The sequence below is a fragment of the Bidens hawaiensis genome, unplaced genomic scaffold, assembly GCF_021521415.1.
Source record: "Bidens hawaiensis isolate Kalapana, Puna unplaced genomic scaffold, B.hawaiensis_p1.1 tig00040540_1, whole genome shotgun sequence".
Classification (NCBI taxonomy): Eukaryota; Viridiplantae; Streptophyta; class Magnoliopsida; order Asterales; family Asteraceae; genus Bidens; species Bidens hawaiensis.
This window is the reverse complement of record NW_027505664.1, coordinates 40,587-68,579: the sequence shown is the minus strand read 5'-3', so window position 1 is coordinate 68,579 and position 27,993 is coordinate 40,587. Positions and strand designations below refer to the sequence as shown.

At 33.8% G+C, this 27,993-nt stretch overlaps 3 protein-coding genes and 1 pseudogene across 4 annotated transcripts; 1 reads left to right on the top strand and 3 right to left on the bottom strand.

Annotated features, from left to right (window-relative positions):
• Positions 1-42: 42 nt before the first annotated feature.
• Positions 43-5,886, top strand: LOC143614589 (uncharacterized). 2 transcript variants are annotated; one of them, XM_077087984.1, is made up of 6 exons: positions 43-658; positions 1,176-1,284; positions 1,491-1,611; positions 2,305-2,943; positions 3,656-4,955; positions 5,194-5,886. In XM_077087984.1, the coding sequence occupies exons 1-6, from the start codon at positions 463-465 to the stop codon at positions 5,643-5,645; spliced, it is 2,817 nt and encodes a 938-aa protein (XP_076944099.1). In that variant the 5' UTR covers positions 43-462; the 3' UTR covers positions 5,646-5,886. The 2 variants fall into 2 exon arrangements, with proteins under 2 accessions (XP_076944099.1, XP_076944100.1); XM_077087985.1 differs by having other exon boundaries at positions 553-658; positions 1,180-1,284.
• Positions 5,887-6,593: 707 nt separating this feature from the next.
• LOC143614581 (UDP-glucosyltransferase 29 pseudogene) lies at positions 6,594-8,141 on the bottom strand (annotated as a pseudogene).
• A 3,662-nt stretch (positions 8,142-11,803) lies between these two features.
• LOC143614580 (putative pre-mRNA-splicing factor ATP-dependent RNA helicase DEAH4) lies at positions 11,804-13,289 on the bottom strand. The gene is made up of 5 exons (XM_077087977.1): positions 13,233-13,289; positions 13,048-13,117; positions 12,606-12,766; positions 12,236-12,411; positions 11,804-12,152 (listed from the first exon to the last, which is right to left on the bottom strand). Exons 1-5 carry the CDS (start codon positions 13,287-13,289, stop codon positions 12,005-12,007), a joined length of 612 nt encoding a protein of 203 aa, XP_076944092.1. The 3' UTR covers positions 11,804-12,004.
• Positions 13,290-22,851: 9,562 nt separating this feature from the next.
• LOC143614584 (65-kDa microtubule-associated protein 8-like) lies at positions 22,852-26,967 on the bottom strand. Its single transcript, XM_077087979.1, has 10 exons — positions 26,729-26,967; positions 26,181-26,384; positions 25,843-26,100; positions 25,415-25,627; positions 25,120-25,263; positions 24,818-24,977; positions 24,343-24,494; positions 24,096-24,257; positions 23,239-23,316; positions 22,852-23,151 (listed from the first exon to the last, which is right to left on the bottom strand). Exons 1-10 carry the CDS (start codon positions 26,810-26,812, stop codon positions 22,852-22,854), a joined length of 1,755 nt encoding a protein of 584 aa, XP_076944094.1. The 5' UTR covers positions 26,813-26,967.
• Positions 26,968-27,993: the final 1,026 nt, after the last annotated feature.

Sequence of the window (27,993 nt, the reverse complement as noted above, 5' to 3'; positions counted from 1 at the left end):
AGGTGTTTTAGTTTTGACGACTTAGGGTTTAGTACTGGAAATTGAAGTGGTTTCTGATTTTGTTTTGGGGGATTTGTGCTTAAAGACATTGTGATTGAAGCTGCAATTGGGGTTGTTAGTAGTTTCTTGTTTTGGTGGTAATTCGGTTTGGCCCACCAAGTGTTCGACGAATTGAGCTTCGGTTCGGTACGGGTAATTCTGTAAGTTAACGATTCTTTACTCGCGGGTGTGTGCTCGAAGAGGTGTTTTAAGTTAAAATTCTCCGAATTTGGCTTTAATTTGGGGTTCTGTTCATGAGCTCAATTGTATGGGAAATTGAAGTGCTTTCGACCGAATTTAGGGCTATTCGTGCTTAAAGGCATCGCGGTTGAAGGAACAATTGGAGTTCGTAAGGTGGGTAAATGTGTTTGATGACAATATTGAGTTCAAGTTGAGTGGTTACCGGAATTTTGGGGAATCAGAATGCCGCCGTCACCGGCGATTAGATGTTCACCGGGGAGGGAACCGAGAGGTGATAATCACAAACGAGGGCGTAGTCTTGAGAGTGGGATACCGTTAAAACAAAGAGACGATGATCTTGCTTTATTTAATGAGGTGCAAAGCAGAGAAAGAGATAATTTCTTGCTTGATGCCAATGATGATTTTGAAGACATTTTCAGTAATGTTTATTTGATTTTTTTGTTTTAAGAAATTTGGGTTTCTTAAGTTCTAAGCAGTTAATGCGGAAAAATATCGGATATCAGTCGACTGATATTTGAGATATCGGTTATCGTGGTGGGATATCGGTAGTTATTAATATCATGCAAAATTTATATATATAGCACTTTTAACACTAACAATTCGGGATGCGCTTCCTACTATTAACAAATTATCCTTTTGCAACTTGCAAAACACTAACAATTGTAGCAAGTAGGAATTGATTAAGACTCAAACACTAACATTAAATACTAAAAGTTGAAAATTAAGACTTAAAACACTAATATCGGGAATATTGGTGAAATGTAGATCAATATTGCCGATATTATTGGTACCGATATTCTGACCGATATTTCACACGAGGACTGATAACCGAGATACCACCGATATTGACTGCATAGCTTAAGTTACATATAGAAAAATAGAAAGTAGTAATACTTAAGTGATTAGTTTCTAATTTTGTTTTTGCATTTTTGCAGCAAGTAAGTTGAGACAATTTTCAGAGTACAAGCTTGGGATAAACATTCCGGCTCGAGGAGAAAGCAGTGATCTCCTTCATGCAGAAGAAGAGAAGAATGATTATGAATGGTTGGTAGTTATTTTGTTCTTAGTTTTATATTTTAAAGAACGAATTTTTGAAAATATTTTACAATTCTCTAGCAAGTTTTGGTATTCAAGAATTGACATAAACGAACGTTAGCTATGGAATTATTGTTTCTTTTTTGTTTAATCTATGATGGTTGTTTTCTTAGTTAGTTCGCGTCTGATACTTTTTTTTCCCCATATAATTAAAGGCTATTAACTCCTCCCGATACACCTTTGTTTCCATCATTGGACGATGAAGTGCCACAAGCTAATGTTGCACAAAGAGGTAGAGCTAAGACTCAACCGATTTCAATTTCAAGATCATCAACTGTAAGTTATCTTTATTGTTTATGCATGTCGATATTTGCTTTGAATATATAAATATATAATGATATTTGTAAAAAGAAAATATTTCTTGGGAAAAAAAAATAAAACACTTTATAGGTGACTTATATGTTTTTTTTCCGTATATATGTTTTCTTTATAAAAAATAGTGTGTGTTAATAATGGTTACCAAAACAAATAAATCTATGTGAAAACAATTCAAGAGTTTGTATACACAACTAGACATTGGGAGCTTAGTTATTTTATCCGTTTGAGATAAAACACAACCTAAATCTGCCCGTTTTAAGTAAATGGGTCAAGTATAAGTGTTTAACACATATTTTCTATATTTGCATGCCCACTTTTATTGTGTCCGGACTATAAGTATTATGAACAATTTACGTGTTAATTATAATCACAAATACAATATTGTTACAATGGTAATAATCTAAGCTTTTGAACAATAATGATTTAGGTGGCTGTACACACTAAAAATAATCTTTCAACATGTTTTATCCACCTGAGATAAAACAAAACCCAAACCGACCCATTTCAAGTAAATTGGTCAAGCAGCCTCTACCTTTTTAATATATACATTTCCATTATTGTCCACAATCTTTCTTTCTTGATTTTTTGCCAACTATAATTTTTTGCAATAAAACATCACGTACTAATAATTCGTGAACTATACAACTTTAGATGGAAAAGAGCCGAAGAAGCAGTAGAGGCAGTGCAAGCCCGAGCCGTGTGAGCATATCTCCCCGGTCTAATAACAGTCCGTTTGAATCCAGAGGTGCACGGGCCATGTCAGCACCTACTGCTAGTCCACCTACCATCTCGAGATCATCTCCACCATCTCGAAAACCCGTAACACCCATTCCACGGGTTTCCACTCCAAGTCCACGGAGATTAAGTGTGGGCTCTAATAACAGTACCCCGGGCTCAAAAGGCAGTAGAGGAAATTCACCTTCACCAAACGTCAAGGCATGGCAGTCAACCATTCCCGGTTTTCCCTCCGAGGCCCCACCAAATCTCAGGACCTCATTGGCGGATCGACCTGCTTCGTATGTATGCGGGTCCTCACCGGCTTCTAGAAACAGCAGACAATCGATGTCCCCCACGGCTTCTAGAAGCATCAGCTCGTCTGATGACGTGGAATCTTTTTCGTCTGTTGTTGTCAGTGGTGGTACACAAAGGTTAAATTCAAGAAGAGTTGGTGGCTTACAATATAATAATAGTAAGAAGAAGCCACTTCAGCAATTTTCAAAAAAACCGAGTAGCACGGTTTCTTCTAGTTCAGCTCCAAAGAGATCTTTCGACCTTGCCCTCAGACAAATGGTATTTTTACTTCTTAAATTTGTTATAAAAATAATTGTCCATATTTTATTAATCTAACAAGTTTAGAACTTTAATGTATCAAAACTTGGTTGAGTACTTTTTCATACAAAATGAGAATAGTATGTTAACGTTAATCATAAATATTTTCTAGGGCTGTAAATAAGCCGAGCTAGGTGGGCTCAGGATTTAGCTCGAAGTTAAACGAGCAGCTTTAACAAGCAGAAAAGTCGAGCTCTAGCTCGGCTCATAGAAAGCTCGAGCCAGGTTGTGGCTTGTTAACGTTTCTTAGACATTAATATATACAAAACAAAACAAAATAATTTTCTAACATACACAATGAAAAATGTAAAACTAGAGAAATTGAAATATTATATGTATTAATTTGTTTTTTTTCCATTTTTTTTAATGATCGAGAGGCTGATATAAAATACGTTATGTATTATTTTTGTTTTTTCAGTATATTATCTGTTATTATTATTATAATTATTATTGTTATTATCATCATATATATTGATTTAAATGAACCAAATGAGTGAAACAACTAGCCGACCCTGGCTCAGACTCGTCTACAAATCGAGCCAGCTCGGCTCGGCTCGTTTACTAATGAGCTTTTTCCGAGCGAGTCATGAGCTTTTTGAACAAAGCTAGGACTTTCATATGATTTTAAATTCTTTTTGTTCTTATTTCTTAATTTTTTTGTTGTTACTTGTAGGATCATAGAAAAGGCCCTCAAAATATGTTCAGACCGCTACTTTCTAGTGTTCCGAGTTCAACTTTTCACGTTGAGATATCAAGTTCCCCTCACAATACCAGAAATTCTCCGGTTATTACTAGTGGTAATGCAAGTTCTGGCGTAGGGTTACACGAGCCCAAAACAGGCCCGGATGATGTAATTAGTAGGCTCGTGAAAATTCAAGAGCCTGATGTCAGTGATGAAGTGTTTGCGATGGAGAAAGATGATGCTGGTTTGAATGAATCAAGTGATCCAACAACTTTGACTGGTGGTTTGACTTTTGATGGTCAATCGGGTTTGTTAATCTGTTCGAAATGCGGATGTTCGTTTTCTCCAAATGGGTTAGAAAATGACACTACTCTTTGTGGAGAATGCATAGAGTCGTATTTGCCTTTGACCACTGTTGACCCGTTAACTGAATCAGTTACAACACCCCAAGTGGCTGTAGTTGAAGTCAAACCTCAGTCTAGTCAGCATGATGATTTAGTCAAAGACGGTCAAGGTACATACGGAGAACCAATCTGGAACTTTTTATCGCAGAATTCTCTTTCTCAATCACGGTCAGAAGAATGTGAGACAAAGCAAGTCAACCATGACACAATTGACTTTTCAAAGTCAAAGGTTAAGTCTTTAGAAGCAGCAGGAATTTCATTACTGCTTAAAAGGTCAAATAGCACCAAGGGTACGGTTGTCCGAAACATGACATTTTCAGCAAGCAGTATCTCATATGATGATTTTTCGTATGTTAGAGACAGTACTAATAATAGCATGAGAAGCATGTCGGTTTCATCTTCCGCTGACTTTTCTGGTGTCAACCGACAACCCGGTACCTGTTTACAACGTCAATCAAGCAGCACGAAATCCGAGATCGAAACTTACAAATTCGACCTTAATAACGCAAAGCATAAGCGCAGCGTATCAACTTTCTCTGGTAACGGAGAAAATGACACTTTTACCCCTGAAAACAACAAAGGGGATGACTTTGAAATGGGCCCGAGTCAAACCCATGTTGATTCTGGGGAATCTTTGTTAACCGAGTCTTCCATAATTGAAGAAGCTTCTGAATTTCAAGAAATTGAAGGATCTGGATGTGATGATACTATTGGTTTAGAGACTTGTACACTAAAAGATTGTACTGATGTTGATAAAGTACAACCAGATGCGGTTTCTGGAGAATTTGATCAAACGGGTCGGGTTTCTCCCGGTTTAAAACGTGACGGGTCATTAAGTTCTACAAACAGCATAGATGATACTGGTGATCATACAGCCAACATTGTCGGTACGCATTTCATGAGTGAATAATAATTTTTTTATGAATATTTCATGAATAATAATAAGTTTGTTTTGTTGCAGAAGAGTCAACGGTTTTGGTCAAACAAAACGGAAGAAGTTTGACTTTAGAAGAAGCAACAGACACAATACTCTATACAGCCAACATTGTCGGTACGCATTTCATGAGTGAATAATAATTTTTTTACGAATATTTCATGAATAATAATAAGTTTGTTTTGTTGCAGAAGAGTCAACGGTTTTGGTCAAACAAAACGGAAGAAGTTTGACTTTAGAAGAAGCAACAGACACAATACTCTTTTGCAGCTCAATAGTTCATACTTTGGCACATAATGCTGCAACAATCGCCATCGAGAAGGAAACCGAAACCGAAACCAGTTTGGATCCCGTGGATGACATCGGTTCTTGGCCGCTCATTCCCGCTACCCGGAAATCTGATATTGGGAAACCTGAGTTCGTAACTCAAAGTCAAACCATAACCAAACGCGCATCAAAATCTCAACGCTCTCGACAGAAGAAAGAGGCTGAAACCGACCCAACAAAAGCCCCAAACACCGCGGAGACACAAAGTCAAACGGGTCAACCAAAGACCCGTATTGTCGGGGTTCGGGACTCGAGTAACGGAGAGAGTAAGAAACCTCCAATACTGGAATCTAAATGCAACTGCACAATAATGTGAAGATGCAAGTTGCCGAGCAGTATGCTGTAATGACTTGTACCGTGTGCATGGAAAGTTGTATATTGGTGAATTGTAAAGGTTGGGTAGGCTGACCGTTGACCGATATTCGTATTAGTATTGTCGTATAAACAAGAAGCCCGTTGTTGATTTGTTATTCGTGTTGTATATTCGGAATGCGCTTGTTCATTTCTCGGGCTATTTTTTTGTAATTTTATTCAGATGAAAAGTATTAATAATTTTTCTGTTCTTTTATGGCTAATTACTTATGAATATACTATAGAGGTTGGTTATACACAAAGTTAATATTGCAGTGTGAAGTATTTGTTTTGCTACAGTTGTATCCGCAGAGTTCGTTCAAGCGTGTAAGATCTTGACAACTCGGATGCATAATAACAACTGGTTAAAACGCGCTGTTGTAACTAATTAGACGCTCGGTTTTACCAGGCCAACTTAAATGCACCTTTGTAGCTAGTTTAGACGTGCCATTAGAACCAATAGATTATCAGAAAACTAAGGGTGTGTTTGGGATTCCTTATTTTCCTTTCCTTATGACTTATGAGAAAAGTGGACAGAAATGGAGCGTCAATCTGGCATTGACTTTAAAGTCAAAGTAACAAGTTTGACTCTAAAAGTCAACTGTTTTAAAAATTGACTGTTTCTGTAATCAAAATCTAAGTTTGACATATAAATTAATAACTAAAAATATGAAACATGCACTCAAAATATTTCATAACAGTCATATATTAATTGATATAGGCTACACAAAAAGAGGGTAGCCTTTCCCCTTAAACATCTTATAACACAAAAACAAAAACACCAGAGTTTGAGTTTGTTTTAATGAAAATAATTTAAACATATTTTCAAAAAACAAACCCGAGTTACGGTTGCTAATCGATACTCAGAAGAAGCAGTACTATAATAAAACTCGCTCTTCGGTACCATTTTAAACTAAACTTCAGTTTCCACTGCAAAATACGAGTCAAGAGCAAACGTCTCGCTTTTCGTCTTCAGAAGCCCCTTCGGGCTATCATTACCGCGACCGCTCTGACACAGTTTCAACAGCTCATCCACCACCGCATCAATCTCCATGTCACCGTTTTCCATCAAACCGACACTCATTTTCTTGGCTTTTTCTCTAACCACTCGTCCTAACTCACTAACCACCACACGCTGCACAACCGCAGCCACTTTCTCACACATTAACCGCCCGTTTCCATCTCTAATCCCCTCCATCCCAACCCCAACTTCCACCACCAACCGAGCGTTGACCGGCTGGTCAAGATGCATTGGCATTGCTATTATTGGAACACCAAGTTTCATTGCTTCCATTACTGAACTCCATCCACAATGACTCACAAATCCACATATGTTTTTATGTTTTAATATTTTAGTCTGTGGGGCCCACCCTTCGACCAATAAGCCTCTATCTTTCACTCTTTCAACAAATCCTAATGGCAAATGTTGAAAAATATCAACTTTTATTTCACTTTTTGGAAACCTCAACACCCAAATGAAGTTCACATTACTCATCTCCAAACCATAAGCAATTTCCTCCAAATCCGCACTCGAAAGAAAATACTCGCTCCCAAAAGAAACAAACACAGTGGACCCAGTTTCCTTCCTGTCAAGCCACTGCATCACACTGTCCTGTTCCCCATCTTTATTACAACATGGGTCCACCACAAATGGACCCACCGGTACAACTTTTTTACCAGTCAGCATAGAAAGATAATCAGCATACTTACCTTCAACCTGTTCAACAGACTTAACCAGCACAATACTTGACGACTTCCCAACACCTTCCATCACACGCTCTTTATCTTTCCGTCCATTCGCCGAGCTCTCAAGAATCTCATGCACATGCTTATACTCATACGTCCAAAAGTATATCTTTCGAAATGGAAAACCAATGCCTTTAGAATAATTTAAGTAAAGATGAAACATTGTAGCAGCCATAGTAGCACTAGTAGTGACAAACACCGCCGAAGGGATTCCAAGCGCAGCAGCCGACACCGGGGCCCACGACTGGATCATATCGTAAATTAACAACTTGGGTTTTAATGTTTTCAAGATTCTTGAAAACTTTGTGCTTGACATGTCAAAGGCTTGTTTAAGAGTAGGCATGAGATGGGATGGTAAACCATTGGTGGTGTGAAAGTGTGGTGGTAAGCCGGGTAGTGTCGGGAGGTGTAGTTCGATGAAACCAATGGACTCGCACTCGGTTTTGTTGATGGAGTTGAGGTTAGCAGGGGTGGAACATAAGTAGATGTTGAAGAGGTTTGTTTTGTTTAGTTTTTTGGATAGTTCTAGGAAAGGTGATATGTGACCATGGCCTAACCATGGGAACATCAAGACAGTTTGTTTTCGGTTCATCGACATGTCGAAAATCGATAACTGCTTCAAGTTATGGTTAATGTTGTTGAGGTTGTTTGTAGAAGATGTTGTTATACATACATATATATATATATAGGTGAAGATGGTAGTTTATTTCATTATTTGCATAATTAATTTGCATGCATGATTTACTTGAGATTTTCAGTTATATTATTATTTTTGGATGATATTTGGTTATTTCTATATAATATATATACGTATTAAAAAATAATAACTTATTATGGTTTTGGGTAATAACTGCCATAACTATATATTTGATTTAGTTTGGGTAATATTGCATGTGATTTTGGGTATTAGTATGTCATAAAATGATTGCAGTGAGACATAGATATATCTTTTAAAGTTATAATGAATCAAATGTAAAAAAAAATGCATTACAACTCAAGTAAGACGAAATGAATGTGTAAACCCTCTTATTTTACAAGATTAAAAGGATGAAAATATTTGTTTCCCCTTATGTTTTACATGTGAGATTGTGAGTCAACCAATTGAGATATTAGTTCCTCATCAATAATAAAATATTGTACATATTTGTTGTAAGGCCCCGTTACCGATAGTCATACTTTGGTGTTGGATTTACTCATAAACGTAGTTCTAAATATCAGAGTTAATTAAAACTTTTGCGGAATAACATAAAACATCAACCGTCGTTACAAACATTCATAATTTGTCTTTAAAACATAACTTAAAACATATCTTTTAGTTCAACATTAACAAGTAAAACTTCAGATGCCAGCTTCTTTATTCATCCACCATGTGTCTCCCTTCAAGCCAGCTGTCTCATCCTACTCGCCTGCGTGCATACTAAAAGTCAGCTACGCTGAGTGAGTTCTAGTTAATCATACAACATACAACATATTCATAATTACATGCTTTCATACGTACCCCATGCTTTCATACTTTCATTTATACATACTTACTTACTCTTTTCCTTTCATATTCATACCTTACGTTATAAAGAGCATTTCGCCCTATAACCTTCGCATATATTATTGGAGTATGCAACCCTTTAACCTTCGCATATATTATTAGGGTATGCAACCCTTTAACCTTCGCATAAATTATTAGGGTATACAACCCTTTAACCTTCGCATAAATTGTTAGGGTATGCAACCCTTTAACCTTACCTTACCTTTAATTATCATCACCATTATCATATCCATACATTTAACATCCTACATATCATAGTCGTACTTATTCACATACACATAACATACATACTACACTTTACTTGCCTTAACGATACGTGCAATACCCGAAGGTCGTTCACGTACTGTCAAGCATACATTCATAGCAATCACATATGTCATTAAGACATACACTTACCATTTAAGGTATGCGTATTAACATTCACATCGAGTATGCACACAGCCCCGAAAACATAACAAGGAAGTTGGGCTAGAAACTCACCTGAAGTCGGTTACGTTCACTGTTTATGGTAATCCCTTTCTTGAGTTGTGCACGACTAACTGTATAACAATTACACGTATCAATTAACTATTACTACTCGTATCGTATTTCTATCTTTATATGACCCACAACGAACGGGGGTCCGAGGGCAGCGCCCCTGGCAGCAGGGTTCTAGGGGCGGCAGCCCCTAGCGGGGTCCAAGGGGCAGAGCCCCTGGCTAGGGTTAAGCTGCCAGGTCAGCTTGGAAAAATTTTATTTACATCAACTGTCTTAACACATCTTTCACTAGGATTTTAATTCATGTCTCAGCGAACTTAACTTTTGGCGAACTTAATATTAAGCGAATTTAACATTTAGCGAACTTATATACACGCGAAGTTATATACAAGTGAACTTAGCATGTAGCGAAGTTGGCCACCAGTGAACTTAAGTAAGCGAACTTGCATTAAGCGAAGTTCACAGCTTGGCGAACTTACCACTTAGCGAAGTTCTCATCTAGGCGAACTTACGACTTAGCGAAGTTCTCATCTAGGCGAACTTACAACTTAGCGAAGTTCTCAGCTAGCGAACTTACGCTTAGCGAAGTTCTCAGCTAGCGAACTTACGCTTAGCGAAGTTCTCATCTAGCGAACTTACGCAGGGTTTAGCTGCAGGCGAAGTTGCCCAGTAACAGCCCCTGTTTGACCTTAACCTCCATAACCACTTTCGTTTCAGTCGATAACCCTCTGATATGGCGTTAACCATCCCCGCGAACAGTCTCATGGTCATTTTCGGGTAAAAACTTGGCCCGAAAATATGTAAAGTTGGGACCTTTAGGCTTTAAAACGTTTAGTAACATAACTACGGTTTATCCTAAACGATCCGTTTATGTTTACGGGTTCATTAGGTTTGTTTTATCATCAAGTTTACATCTTTACGTTTCCTTCATACCGATCCATTCTCGATCTAAGTTTCAAGGTTAAAAGCTTATGAAAACGTAAACCTTAAAGGTAAACGACATACCTCTACGAGCTCGGGCTATCGATCTTGTACTTATCTATTGTAATAAAGATCTTCTTGAACTAGCGTGTAATCGATCCTTAATTTCGCTCAATCTCACGGCCGCATATATGTGTGTGTGTGTGTTTGGAGTGTGTAGAGATTTGGATGAAAGGAAATAAGGATTTAGGGTTTTAGGGTGGTTTAAGAAGGTATTTATACTCCTTAAGACCCATGGACCTAAGGCCCATTACCCTTAATCCATCTTAATTAATCCAAGTCCATGATCTTTTCTTGTTAGTTAATTATTTAAACCTAATAACTAAACGCGACTTTCTTTTATTAAATACGAAAATTCTAGGATGTTACATTTGTTATATTTGTAACTTTTGTTAGACCACTCACAACGGGGATTAGATACGGCACACGTGGTGACGTGGACAGTGAACTCCAGGCATGCAGCGATGAGGTAGACGGATAAATGCATCTTTTGGTGGGTCCACTGCACCACTCAAATCATATTCTTTTTTTAATTATAATAATGATAAATATCAATAAATAAGAATAATTAACATAATACCTAACAATAATAACTAATAAATAAGTAATATTTTAATAAATACCGTTATAAATAACTTATTTAAGTTTTATCTATGCGATATTTTTAAAGTTAACGCCAGTATATTTATGTATTATTTTAATTTTATTTGATAATTTTACAAAATACAACGCCATTTAGTTGATAACTTTAAAAAAATCCAACTGCTAGTTTATTTTATACCTTTCCAACGACTATTTTTTAAAAAAATAATATTATAATAAAACTTAATAAATTTTATTTAGTTACTTGAAATTACCTTTAATAAAAATAATATGTTTGTTAAATAAAAATATAAACGTAATAATGTGGAAATAGTAAGGTTGCATGTTGAAAGAATGAACATGGTAACGTTGAAGCTAAAATGTGCATGTAAGAAGAATAGGTGAAAAGCTTATGTGACATGCTTACTAGGGTAGTATATTAGAAGTGTATCTGTTACGGACAGTGTGAAATTCAATTTAATAAAACAAATTTCTTTGAAACTTCTAACACTCACACTTCGATTATCCCAAAAAGTTGTCAACAAAGAAAACATAAACATAAGGTTTTAAGAATGTATAGTGGAGCTGAAGGAGTGTATTTGACTTTAAAAGTCAAAAGTAATATGTTTGACTTTAAAAGTCAAATGGAATGAGTACATTTATCAAAACATTCTTTTGATAATTGATGTCGTAATTGAGCATGTTCTTCAGTAAATACTAAAACATCAGTTTCTCTTTCCAAAAGATTTCCGTCACGAAACAAGATGATAAAAAGATCACCGCCACATATGTCCCTAGATCACCATGGCTCGTGTTGCATGTACATCATGCGGTTAACCATTAGCGTGCTAATTAAACGATCAAAACTTCAAAAATTTTTAATAACTACAATGTTAGTTAAATACAGGTTACATGTGTAAAAAACTCTGTTACAAATCGAATGTTTATGTACTGCATTTTGGGGTTATAAAATGAGTGTACCAAAAGTGTCCATTTTATTTGCCTGCTTTACGAGCAAGAAATCGGTCACGGGCTGCTTGTATTCTACTGCTGGAGTCATCTGCGGGCACCGCATTGTTAACCTCTTTTATTGGAATATTCGGGTTTTCTTGTGTGTTCTCCATGGGCTGGTAGGCTCCACCACTGCTTAAAAGATAGTAATAGAATTATCAAATGGACATATACATGTCTGCATATATATTATATATAGAGAGACAGTTATGTACCTGAGTTTGTTGACATTTATTTTGTCAAGCTTTTGCAATATTGGAGTAACCCATCGCATCTCTACTTCACAAACATTACGCATAAACGGGCGTGAAGTGGAAATAAGTTCATGGTATACAACATAATTTGGAAGCATTCCTTCGTCATCCGTTCGCAATACAGAAGACGGATGTACCTACAAAACCAAAAGATAAAAATATAAAAAACAATATAATCACAACCCGTTTTCTTTTCTTTTTGCTTATTTTTTTTTATAACTTGATTGCTAGAATCAACAATATAAAATGCAAATTGGTTTCTGTTTTGCGCCTAAACTGTAGTTGAATGCTATTATCAGGAAAAACTATAAAAAAACCCTTTTATTATTACCTGAACAAGCTGAGACTTGAAGCCAAGAGTTTGATAACCATTGTGACGAATCATCCGCTCAGCCAGCTGACATGCATATCCAACACACAGAGACTTCCTTAAACTCTTGTAATCATGTTCTCTATCTCTCCGTCTTTCCTTTCTCTTTACATCCAAGCTCCCTGATGCATATACATACAAAGATTAACTACATATAGATCCATCCAAAATTTCAAAAATTCTTGCACGTATTTCTAAATTTTCGATATCATATTTTTTTCCGAAACATATAAAAACATCCTTTTCATCTTCTGTAAAAGTGGCCATTCAGGAAAAAAAACTGCAAAAGTAAATGAGTGAAAAATGTTGTTATCGTGAATCATCTTGGTGCATGATGTCTGCTTTTGTTTATTTAACATCTTATAATATTGAAAAGTGAGTAAATATATTTTCTGTTACTAACCTTTTGCAATCTTCTGCATTATTTGAGACAGCTGTTTACGGACATCTTTGGCGAATAGCATCCCTCGTATCTGAATATACATATAACAAAGTATATTGTTTAAGTCTATGCTTTTGAGCAAGAATAGCATACACATTAGTTCCCCTTAATGATTCTTGGTTAAAAAAAATAAATATAAAGAGTACCTGTAAGTTGTTATCTTTGCACCAGTCAATACTTAGAAAGAATGAAAACTGGATCATAAACACTCCTACTAAAAAAGCTTTATTTTTGTATGACTATGTGTCTTTGAAACAATTACATGTTTGAACTTTTCAACTTGTTAAAGTACAGTTCTATCAATGTGCTTAAGTACGTCCGTATCACTAAAAATAAAAATAAAAACTAAAAATGTTTAGCGACTAGCTGACTGTTATATCTCCGACTCATTATATCACATCTATATAACGATTAAACTAATGACCAAGTTTAATGTGCGATCAAACCACATGGTTTTGAATGCAGCACGAGAGTAAGAGCTATAATCATTGGCTATCATATTTAGACTTTGAAACAATAAACAATGGATCATGTGTTTTTTTCTTTAGTGAAGAAAATACTTGTTATATTTATGATAAAAGTCCACTAGAAAGAGCATTTAACTAATACTTGCTATGTGTCACTTGTGTTATCGTACATCTTGTGAGTCATGTATATTGTTTTATATCAAAATAGAAATAAATAATTGAGTGTAGAAAACTATTACCATGTGATTGTAACTTTTTATGTGATAATTTATCAAGTTTACTTCTATAAAATGCATGTAGAATTCAATGTGACATTGGATTATAAAATTAAATATGGCAAGATTTATATAAAAAATACCTTAATGTCGGGTATTTAGAGCATGTTTGTGATTGAGTTTGAAAAATGCTTATTAGCTTATTGTTGTTTTCAAAAAGCAAATAAGTTAAAATGTGTTTGACAATCAGATACATCTTTTTTATTTTAGTTTTTTAAAAGGACTAAAAAACAGTTTTCAAATGCCCAAAATCATTGTTTTCAAAGTAGTTTTTTGAAAAAACCAATAAATCAATAAGTATTTTTCAAATTCAATCCCAAACATAATCTTATATCATCACTGGTCATCGCTAATTGAAATATAAAACATATTGCCCATGCATTTTATTTTATATAAATGAATAAATCTGGCACTTTTTAATTTTAATTTTATAAATTATATGCAATTTAATGAAACATATTGCATGTTCATTTTTCCATTTTGAACACGCATGCTAAAAGGGGTTGTATAGTAGGTCCAAATGTAACATAAAGGGATGATAATAATAATAAACTAGGTTATTGTCCCGTGGGTGTCACGGGTGGAAACATATAAATCGTCTAATAAACACATATAATATCAAACGACAATATTTCCCGTCCTCGAAAGTAAGTTAATAGAACTTGTCTAAATTCGAAGGATAGACAAAGTCTATTAAATCAGATATTGGATATAATGAATTGTTAATTAGAAGATTATTGGAATTTGTACATTCATCTGTCGTCATTTGAACCCCCCCCCCCCACATTCCCTTCACCTATATCCAATAGTCAATTCGCAAATTATTTTATCTCTTAGACATGTAAGGATTGACATCTAACTGTGAGCCTCGTGTTTTTTTGATAGTTTAAGTACCTTGTGCTTTTACAAGGTGTATGAAGAACTACTTGAAGTGTAATTTAAAATAAACATGAAGAAAATTCTATACAATTTAACTATTTATTTAACAAAAGTATCATAAATTTAGTATCTACAACTCCCTAAATACTTCCTTGTATATAAGGTTTATACCTTAATTTGTAATTAATCAATTTAAATGTCAAAATTAAATTAACTACGTAATTGATGAATATAAAGTAAGAAATTACCTTGTATTCAAATTCCACTGTCAAGCTCCTGGTATGTAATTATAATAAAAATATAGTTTATAAAGCTTTCGATAAATAGAGTAAAAAACCTTATGCAACAAACACCAAATAAATTGAGGCTTTTGCCTAAAACCCGATTAGAGATTGAGATGATAGTTTATATAGCCTTTTGATATCTTATTTTCTATTAGTAAGATACTAATAATGTATTCATTTTTTAATACATACAAAAGGTGAATAAAATAATTTTTAGTGGTTCATAAATATTTAGTAGTAATTGAAGCTTACTATTGTATAATAGTATTATTCCTCCTAATCATTATACCTCCACATGGGGCGTCATCACCACAAAACTGCCTCAAAAAAGCTTTTAATAATTCCTACAAAAGTAAATGATATAAATTTAAATAAACATAATAAATAAATTAAATATGAAAATATGTTATTAAGCTTGGTATCAAATGTTGTGAAACTAAATCTCTTAATTTCTTAAAATTAAAAAAGTCAACACATTTTCCCATTTATATAGAGAATAATTATATATTTTAATTATAGTTAATTCATAAACTGATGATTTTGCATAATTATGGTAAATTGAATGATATGTGGTTTTGGTAATTGAATGTGATTTTAATCGGGTTATTCAAATGATTTTGAATTTTGGGATATTTAATAATATTATAAAAGTTAGTCTCATCATTTTTATTATAGAAAGTAATTAATTTTAATAAATGACTATCATAAAGTAAATTAAGAAAACTATTAAATGATTTATCATAAAGTAAATTATCCCTTCTTTAGTAACATCATTTTAATAAAGAAATATAGTATATACATAGGTTTAATTAATTGTATCATATCCCGTATAATAAACATCCTTTGAAGTTAGTTTATACATTTATTTTTAATTAGTTGACTCAATTAAAATTTTCAATTTCATATCCCGTCTCTAGTAAAAATTATTTTAATATATAGGCTTAATTAGTATACATTATTTGTTTATAAAGCTAAACAAAGTTATATTCTAGGCTTAACTATTTATATTATTGTTAATTGGGTCTAATTTTAGATGTATGGGAATTGAAAATTCATACCAGTTACCAAAATTCGTTTAATTGATGTGATTAATTATATTAATGGTAATAAATATCAATTTGCAAGTCCCCCCGCGCGGGGCGTCGCCGATCGATACGAGATCTGCACGAGGTCTAGGAGTGCGGAATCCTCATAGACTCGTTTATTGGTGTAGAAGACGAAGAACACGATTACACACATACACACACACGAACAAACACACGAACGGGATAAACAAATCTGCAGATCTTTTATAATAATAACCATAACTCGTTACATACCAAAACATGAAAACAAAGACGGTCGACCCGAGGTGAGCTCTACCTCGGGCCGTCCCATACGGCTCTCTCTCTCGGTTTCTCTCTAGCTACTTGAACTGGACACAAAACTCTCTAACTTTCCGGATCCCCCAAACCTAACCAAGACACACACATATATATATATAAACAACTTCACGGGCTTGGGCCTTTACAACTTCGCCTAAAGCGAAGTTGTTCTAACTTCGCCTATGGCAGAAGTTGTTACAACTTCGCCTATGGCGAAGTTGTTCTAACTTCGTACTTCGTTTCCGCTGAACAGAATTGCATAGCGACGGTCACAAAATGCACCAACAGACTCCCCTTTGACCGTTGCTCTCAATTCTAACAAACACAAAAGATCATCTGTTACAAAACATGCACCAACAGACTCCCTCTTAACTGATGATCTTCTGTTTGTTCTTCAACCAGCCGTGTTTGAAACTGCCGTGTAGCTTCACAAATCTACCAATCACCCAGCGTCTTCCATATCAGATCTCCCCTTCAGTGTAAGCTTCTCCGACTAAATAGATTGAGGTCTTTGAAATGCATGCATCCCCGTGCCTAATTGATCATCTCAACCAATCACGTGAGTCCTTCTGACTTCACCAACACGTGAAGTTGGGCTCCCTCAACAACTTCACCAACACGTCGGCATACGATAAGGTTTAATCTTCAACTACTCAACATCAAGTGATCAATTTCATCACAAAACCACCTTGACAGAATCTAACACACATGACCATTAATTAATCCGAAGCATCTTCAATCACCAGGGATAACGATCAAGAACATAAACACTTTAATTCCCGATTAAATCCAACTTGTTCCAGAATTTTCACTTTAATAAATAAGCATCACGTTTCGGGATCCAATTCTCGAACGCCTTGAAAATAACATAAATAATATGCTCTGACCGCAATCCAGTAATGACGAAAACCTTCAGTTCAATTTGACTTTCTTCAGTTGGTCAACCTCGAACAACAACTATTTCATTGCCCACAAACACCTAAATATGTGTCAATATCCAGTTTCAATCAATATCCCATTCACAAACTCAACTCCATATCCAGAGTTGACACGTATTTGTTCACACGTAAGACCAAGAGATAACAAGTTTCACTCGTTGACGGAACAACGTCTTCGGTCTCACAATAATCGTGTACACCTGGCCATACAGACGAAAACTCCAAACACTTTTTTTTTTTTTAACTTCGCCTAAAGTCAACTCGCCTGTCCATAACTTCGCTTGTCCAAAACTTCGCCTGACAGATAACTTCGCCTGAGATAAGCGAACTTGTGAGGTAGGCGAAGTTGTGAATAACTTCGCTTAACCTTATATCTTCGCCTAAACCCTAAAATTTAAGCGACAACTTCGCCTGATCCCCATAACTTCGCCTGCGGCGCTGATCGGCCAGAAACGATCAGAAACGTGCCAGAAACACCAAAACGCAGATCTCGAACCATAGCATAAGAGCCTAAGGCTCTGATACCACTTGTAAGTCCCCCCGCGCGGGGCGTCGCCGATCGATATGAGATCCGCACGAGGTTTAGGAGTGCGGAATCCTCCTAGGCTCGTTTATTGGTGTAGAAGACGAAGAACACGATTACACACATACACACACACGAACAAACACACGAACGGGATAAACAAATCTGCAGATCTTTTATAATAATAACCATAACTCGTTACATACCAAAACATGAAAACAAAGACGGTCGACCCGAGGTGAGCTCTACCTCGGGCCGTCCCATACGGCTCTCTCTCTCGGTTTCTCTCTAGCTACTTGAACTGGACACAAAACTCTCTAACTTTCTGGATCCCCCAAACCTAACCAAGACACACACATATATATATATATATATATATATATATATATATATATATATATATATAAACAACTTCACGGGCTTGGGCCTGTAGGCGAAGTTGTTACAACTTCGCCTAAGGCGAAGTTGTTCTAACTTCGCCTATGGCAGAAGTTGTTACAACTTCGCCTATGGCGAAGTTGTTCTAACTTCGTATTTCGTTTCCGCTGAACAGAATTGCATAGCGACGGTCACAAAATGCACCAACACAATTACTAACTTATTCTTGTACATTACTAATTTTATGCTCTAGCTTGAAATATGGTGTAGAGTTAAACATATCAATTTTAATTATATTGTAATTAATCGTGTTTAAAACATTATATCACCTAACCTAACGAAAACACGTATTATAACAATCTTTATAAAAACGTAAATACATTAATTAATTAACAATAATAATTTATTAGTTTCCTTAATTAAAACACGGTAATTAAAAAATTATAATAAAGACATATTAAATTGGTCAAATGTATTAAAGATTCCATAATGTACATGAGCACCGGATTATTAACTATATAACCTATTTTTGTAAGTGGTCAAGAATTCGAATTTCAAAATGGTTCAAATAAATAATTTTTATTATTAACTTAAGGAATTTAGTTGTAACTGACATTAAATTCACAATAGCTTGAAATATTTAGAAGAAACTAATATTTTTTTTATTTAATACATGAATATTGAATAATTATGAAGTGAGTTTATATTTATGGATGATATTCAAAAAAAAAAAGGGTTGAAAAAAATTAGTCATATTAGGAATGAGAATTATGTTTATATATGTAAATTTTATTTAAACCTATTCAATATAAATGGTCAAATTGAGTCAAATCGCTAATTTATTCAAATTGTTGTTATTTAAACCTATTCAATATAATCAAATATGTAAATGTTATTTAAACCTATTCAATATAATTGGACTTTGACCAACAACAATATAAGATTGATTATCTTACTATTGATAATTTAATGTATTATAGAATAATCAACTAAATTTCATTTCGGGATTATATAATAATCAATTAAATTACATAAATTGTGAAAAATAAATAAATACATGAATACTAACATAAATATAAATCAATATTAAACAAAAATAAAAGACATCTTATCAAACAATTTTCAATCAATGAAATTAGCTATACTAAGTTGGGGACAATAACCTGAAATGATAAAATTAAATACTAATATTAATATCACATAATAAATATATTACAAATTATGGAAGATTTGAATCATGTGAAAAAATATAAAATTGATGTTATAACTTACAACCGGAAAATTTGAATCGCGTTACCGGAAAAACGAAATAGTGAAGATCTCCATTGAATCTTCGATTTTGATATATAACCTAAAAGGATTATAAGAAAAAATCATAAAAATATTAATATAAATGCAAACAAAAATGAAAATTATCAGTTTAATCTTGAATTTTGATATAGAATCTAAAGATATTATAACAAAGTAATATAAAAATTAAAATAAATATAAAACCTTACCGGAAAACGCTACCGGAAGACCGTAATAACTTCAACATATTAATTCAATCTTGGATTTTGATTTACAACCTAAAGAGATTATAAAAAAATTATATAGAAATTAAAATAAATATAAAACATTACCGGAAATATGAATACAAAAATGGGCGATGTAATAAAAACAACACAAAATAAAAACCTTTGGCACAAGGCTAATCGTTTTTGCTAAAGAGGGTTTGATGGTGTAAGAATTACACTATCAAAGTTACGTATTTATACGAAATGAATCATGGGAGACTCATTTATAGAAGGAAGGTATGTAGCTAATTGATTAGAAACAAAAATTTAGGAAATTTCAAAAATTTTCAAATAACTTTTAGTAAGAAGAATAAAAGGGAAATCATAATTAATGGAATTTTCAAATTTTGAATTTAAATCCGTAATATAAATCTAAATGTTGACTATATTTAAACATTTAAACATCAATTATAAAACTATATATTATGTAATGTAATTTATATAAGGTGTGAAAATAAAAGTTACTAATTTTGTTTTTATGTATTAACATTAACAGAATTTGAATACAATTGAACACTAATTATCAAATCCAATATAATCAATTAGAATATTTAAAATTAACAAGTATTTAAATCAGTCAATAGGTCAACATATACATTTATAATAAATCTTAAGGATGGTTAATAAAATATTTGATTAACTGAGACGAATTATGGGAGACTTTTTACTCTAGGAAGGTATACAGGTAATTGATTAGAAACAAAAATGTAGGAAATTTCAAAAATTTTCAATAAACTTATAGTAAGAACGAATAGAATGGAAATCGTTTAATCTAGGAAGGTATACAGGTAACTGATTAGAAACAAAAATGTAGGAAATTTCAAAAATTTTCAAAAAACTTATAGTAAGAACGAATAGAATGGAAATCGTAACTAAAATGCAATGTTATAAAATTAGATTAGCATAAATGTAATATTATTTAATCTAAAAGTTGACTATATTTAAACATTTAAACATCAATTGTAATGTAATTCATATAAGGTGTGAAAATAAAAGTTATTAATTTTGTATTTATTTATTAACATGCGCCGGATACTATGATGTCTAGTGTTTTAATTTATCCAATATAATCAATTTTGTTATTTTAAATCGCCAATTATTTAATTCAGTCAATAGGTCAAATCACCAATCTGTATATTATTTGATTTGATTATTTGTTACGTATATTTGTTATGATTAACCATCATTAAGTTTTACTATATTCACTAAAATCAATTATTGTATGTTATTTGATTTAAATCCAATATAATCAATTAGAATATTTAAAATCACCAATCTCTAAATTAAATCCGTAATCTCTTCTGTTGATGAAATATCAAGTAATTATCTAAATTATATATTATATATTAAATCCGTAATCTCTTATATATTAAATCCATATATTATATATATCTATATCTATTATATAAAAAAAATTAAGCTTGATGTAAAGAAAAAAAGGTTGTGAATGAAATAAACCAAAAATAATAAAATAAATTAGTTATAAAACATAATTATATGGAGAATTATTAATTTCAAACATAATTATAAAATATTCAAAATTCAAAATTAAACATTAAATGAAAATGAAAGAAAATACTTTAATTGCATTGATGAATCTTATTTAAATATATTTTTGATTTATTTTATTAAGATAAAAAATAGAGAAGTCATTGATATACATGGTAAGTATAGTCACCAACCAATAGGAAGGGTAGATTTTGGCATAAAGCCTATTGTTTTAATAGTATAGTTAGATTAATAATAGAGTTGTGTGTATTTATAGAAACCGTTAACTTGGTTCTATAAATTATACAATCAATAAAATTAACATTCCTTCCACACATAAATAATCTCTGTCACGTCTAACAACAATGAATGCTAAATGCGTTTTTATGATGTTCATGATCTTGCCAATATGCATGTCATGTATACAGATAGTACCCACGACCACCAACTCTCGTATTCAAGTTGATGTTCGTCTGAAATTTGTGATTAGCGGGTTTAGGTGGGCTTCTCGGATATTTGATCTACCTCTCTTCTTCCGCGTCTCTCTGGCTCAAATGTTGAGGTTCGATCGTTTGGTTTGTTAGTCTTTCTGTTTGTGTATCCTTTGCTTTTCTAAGTTATTTTGGGTGATCCAGTTTGTTAGTTCGTTGATTTTGGGGATTATTCCTATATTTTTTTTATGTTTAAATATGTTTTATTCTGCCTGGATTTTTTTTTTGGATGTCATCTCTTCAAAAAGATTCAAGTTTTTACCATATTGCATGTTTTTTTTGCCATTTGTTAATTACCGCCTTATTTATAATGACATCTTAAGGGTTGTTAGGGATTTCTTGTAAAACCTTTTATAACTTTTCAATAAGTTAATAAGTTACAAAAGTTTAACTAATTAACTTTTTCTTCTCACACAAAAAACAATCCCAAACACCTTATTACTTTTCAAAAAGTTAATAAATTATAAATTGGTGAAAATAAGCAATCAAAACACCCCCTAAAAGCTAAATGCTTTCATTAATAGTTTTTTTTAGATATTAATCGGTTCATTTTTAGGGTTTAGTATACGACCGGGTCGCAATTTTGAATTCTTAGCGGGTTAAAAAAAGTTTTTAGTTAACCCGTTACTAATAACTTATAAAAAACATTAAAAATTTTAGACCCATCAATAATTCATAGTTACGACAACTAAACCATTAAAAAATAATCAAGTAGCATATAAAGAAACCGTTAATAAAAAAATGCTCTATCAAGTAGCTAATGATATGAGTCATATGACCCCTTTAAAAAAAAATTATATTGACCTCATTAAGAGTTAAAAGTTATGAGCTATGCATCGTTCACCCATCAATGCGGAACTTAGAAATACATCAATTGTTAATATACACACTATTATGCATCATATTCAACATATAAATTAATCCAAATGATCCGATCAAATAACATAAATAGTCAACTTTGCAACATCATATATATGCATTCTCTTTATGATATCATATCGTATACAAAATACACAATAATATTTAATTTGTCTATTTACATACCCTCTAATCTTTACAATCATAAATCATTTCTTTAACCAATCGAATATAATCATGATAATTAACAACATATGGATCTTGTCAAGGAGATATAGGATTAAAAGATGTCGACGCAACCGCGGCTTGTTCGTCTCTAAATTGACGATCAATACGACTTCGTGGAAACCTCTTTGGTCCTTGAGACCCCCATCCATCCTTTACATAAGGTGCGTTATGAAAAGGGGATCTTACATTACTCGATCCTAGTTGTACGCATGCTGAACCCCTTTTGAACTCCCCATCGTGACTTTGTTCTAGTCGGCCACGAGAGCTCGTTGTTGGTCGGGTTAACATTGCTCTTTCATGCAAAACCGCGACTTTACTTTGTGTCAACTTCTTTTCCTACAAGAAGAGATCATAGATGTTAACTAGTTATATAGTTATGAAAAATAAAACGTGTTTATTTTTGTTAGCAAATATTGTACTCACACGTTGATGTCGTAGTTTCTCTTCTTCTTTTTCTCGTCTTGACATATTGTACTCTTCCATCAATGCCAATAAAGGCACCTACAAAGCCAAACGTACATGGAGTGATCGGTGGCAGATCCAAAAAATTACAGACGTCATCATGTTTCGTTATGCGAGTGTACGAGGATTAAATTTGGGATAGTGACCAAAATGACACTTTTTACCAACAACATTCCCTTACTAACCCCCCAAACCAAAAATACCCAAAATGACCACTTTCGAAACTGTCGGTTCCAACGAATTAGAATTGATATCCGACGGATCTATATGAAACCCTTTTGTTTTTTATCTAACCACATCTAGACACGTATACACTTAAACAGTCGTCCATAGATCTATTCCGTCGCACTTCATATTTATTATGCCGGACTTCATTTTTATTCTCTCGGGCTTCATATCTATTCCGTCGAGCCTGACGGAATAGTATCACATACAAAAATGAAGACCAGCATAATAAATCAGAGGCCCGGCATAACAGATATGAAGCCCGACGGAATAGAACCACGACCGACCGTTTAAGTGCATACCTGTCTAAATGTGGTTGATTCAAAAACGAAACGGTGTCAGATGGATCCGTTGGATGTCAATTCTAATTTGTTAGATCCGACAATTTAGAAAGTGGCCATTTTAGGTATTTTTGTGTTTGAGGGGTTAGTTAAGGAATGTCGTTTGTATTTTTGATCATTATCCCATTAAATTTACCAGGCGAGTCAACAAAATTAACCAACATTCTAATAACCAAAATTTAAGTGTGAAAATATATGTGAAAAATATACTTAGCTTTCGTCAAATATCTATGAACGTTCTATAATTTTTACCTCGTCGTAGAAGAACACTTTCTTTCTTTCTTCTTCCCAACTCTTTGTCTTGACAATCAACAACTCCACCAAAGCTGGTAGTTTGTTGACCATCGCACGGGCCCGCTCGGCCCGCTTTAGGTTCTTGTGAGCGCCTCGAGTAACCGAGTACCTATTGTCATCCTAGATAACAAACAAAAAAAACATGTCTAATTTCTGAACATATAATGTTAATAAAAACAACCCAATAACTAGCTAGCTAACTAACCATGCTATACTCTTCTAGCCATCGTTCCTCATCGCGCGCTAACACCCATTTCTCAACCTTCTCCATAATCGTTTTCCTACTCAACGCTTCATCTCCGGCTTTTGCTATTTGTCCGTCCATGCTGTTTAGAAGATTGGCATAGTCCATCTCCCCTACCATCGTGTTTTAAGGTGGATTATTAGTATTTTTAACTTTTGTATGAGAGTAAATAGACGGGATAATGACCAGCGTGTCCATTTGACCGTTTTACGTTGAAAAAGTGCCCATTTGTTTAACCAATTCCTAAAATGTTCACTCTTAATTGTCAGGTCGCTAGTTTCTTTTTAAATCGTCAACACGACATGATTATTTTGGCTTCCCATGAGATTTTTTTTCAGGCTGGATGTTATAGGAATTGGATTGGTCAAATGGATATTTTGTCGACATTGACCGGTCAAATGTCCATTTAGTTCATTTTCCTAATGTGAAATCTAACCGCGATTTTTTGAATTAACAACATGGTCCATCTCCGACAACGGAGGGATCTCCATATGCGACCACCTGCAAATGTTTTCGAGCTCGGTCTGCCTCTTTAAAAGAAGCTCTTTCATTTTGCTAGCTTTTAGTTGGTCTAACTTTTCCACTTCAGCCTTTGCCTGCCACATTTCAACAAACACGACACGTTAAAGTATTGATACCGAAGTTGATAGTTGATCATTAAGAGGTTACCAAACAACACATTGCTTTGTTTAGGAAGGTTCGGTCAGTTACAAGTTACAACACACACGTAATACAAACCTGCTCGATCATCTTGACGGCTAGGCTCCCAGGAGTTGAGATATTCGTCGTTGAGCTAGAAATGTGCGAAAATAATTGTCGGTCGTTGTAAGGAGTGTCCAACAAGTCCCATAAGTTTTTCAAAGAGTTTCCAAGATTTTGAAGCTGTGAAAACATTAAATAGTTAACTTTATATAATATACAACTTGGTATCTACATACATACATACATACGTACGTACGTACGTACATAAATACATACATGTGTTGATATTTGTTTGACATAATAAAAGTTAATGTATAGGACAAAAATTTACCTTTTCAATACGCGAATGCTTTTCGGCTTCTAGGGATTCAACTGTGCTATCGAGTTTAGCCAAAACACGGTCACTCATGTTCTTAGAGAGCCCTGATAAGTCTTTTAAGCTCGGGTGGACCTTTGTGATGATCATTGATGAATCCATTCCTAATGTAGCAGATAAGTTTTGAATCTTGTTTATGTAGTTTTTCACTCTTTCAAGCCTGTCACTCTTTATTTTCATCACAAACTTATAAGAACTTAATTAAAATTCTTATTGAAAAAATATCTATTTACTTATTGTGTTTTGAATTTTGATATAAAGTTTTAATATTATTTGTAAAGTTAGAGATGAAAATTCGATTGTGAGCTATTCAAGATTGTCTCGATAGTAACTTAACGAGCTCGAATCTAAAAACAAGCTCGTTTAATAAGAGTTTGTTGTACCTTGTCATCATGAAGTCTTTGAAGCTCCATTTGATATTCTTCAAGTCTCTTTAATGAAAGATCATTTTCATTTACAACAACACGAGGTAACAAATCGTCGTATTCAGACTGGCCGGCTAATTCTGCCGATATTTTTTGAATTTCTGATTGTATAGCTTCAAACTGTTTCATTCTCTCAGCCTTTTTAGTTTGCAACCTTTGTAGCGCAGGTGCAATCGCCCCGAGTTGTTCTTTAAGTGTTCCAGCCATTTTCTCCGGCTACGGAAATTAATTAGACATTTGGTTACAATATGTCAATGTAACATTTGAAAAAAATGGAATTAATAAACTGAACTTACCCTAGTATGAAGCGATCGTTCATCGAGTGACAAAAGCAAATGAGTAAACTGAGCTTCAGAGTCTGCCAACTCTTGATGCAACCGTGCACGTGACATATTCGCATTGTCGACTTTCCTTCTATAAACTTGAAGACACTCGTGCTCGAGATCAACTAAAACCTTTTCTCGTTCGAATTCATCTTCCCCAACTTCATCCCAAATCATCTATACTCACAAGTCATAAAATGACATTATGCAACATTAAAAATTATGCAATGTGTCAACTATACACACATTGTTTGACATTTAATGATTTAATCCCACACAGTTTCAAACAGTAGTCCGTTTTGACCAAAGAATTTCAAAGTTTGACCATCTTTGGTCAGAATGGCCATCCAGATATTATTCAAACAACCAACAATAAATTTCAAAGTTTGTCTTTTTTTTTACCCAAAAAGTAGTCTTAGTGTTTTTGTGGACAGCCGTTTGATGGTGTGAAATCAGATGAGTGCATGACACATCATGCAAACTTACGACATTACAAGTGCACAAAAGAGAAAAAAACTAGCCTGTAGTTCTTGTAGCAAATAGCCGCAGGATGTCTCGAGCATTGCTGCGGATCGAGCAGCCATTGGTGAGTGAAGAGAACCCATTTGTGGATGGCGATGGAGCTAGCTTTGAAGGTTAAATGATGGAAGTATGTGAGTGGGTTTTGCTTACAAAACAATTAAGGCTGCATATACTATAGAGTTGGTGGTGAGTACATGAAGCTTTGGGTTTAAGAATTCATATTTTGCTATCTTATTATTTTTTTAGGTGTAGATAGATATCTTCTTTTATTATGATTTTATAAAATAATATGGTTATAACTTATTACATAGTTTTTCTTTTTCTTAAATTATTTGGTGAACATGAATATTTGGACGAATCTCCAAGTGACAAGTGGTTTTACGACATAAGTGAACGAGAGCGTAGGCCCCTTCAACTTGCATTCTTCCAACAAGGATACGTGTGTCGTAAGAGTGAACGATTAACGTGATTCCATCACTTTTATTTATTAAAATTGGGTGGTGTCGCAAGTATAAGCATTAGCTAGTCTCGTAACCTCTACCCAGTAACTTTTGGACATTTGTTGCAATACTATTGGATGAAACTGACGGGTTCAATTCAAATGTTGGGTTTATGGTATACATGCGCATATTGTTATTAGATGAAAGTGATTAAGCGAGCTTAAATGTTCACGCGCCCTTGGTATGCATGCGCAAGTTGTATGTCTGGTTGTGCCCAATCGAGCAACTTTTCATCCTCAAAGCTGGATTCGATATGACCTAACGACTTCACCAAATTGTTTTCTGCGTATTTAATCCGAATCTAATGGTTTTATATAGAAAATAACTGGTGGCTAGCACAAACTTTTATCAATAGTAACAATAGTTATAAGTTATAATATTGTCACATATTTTATTGATTAGTAGTATGAAGAAACTTATAAAATAATATTAACATATTTGCTTATAAAATTCATGGAATGATAATACTGTTGGAAGGTCAAAGTCAAAATAGTGACATCCTATGCAAGGTATGACATATTTGTTAACTCCAAATTTAGAAAGGGACAGTTCAATACTCTATTTAGGTACATTTCTTAGAAACCAAGTCTATGCAATGCAACCTTTTTGTAATAATATTAAGTTTTCTAGAGGGCTTAAGTGATTCAAATTATGCAAGGTGTCCTAAAATAGTAAAATAAACTATTTTACTATTAATCGTAATATATATAAAACACACACAATGTTTTAAGCTAATCATATATTCTATTAGGTAAAATATAACC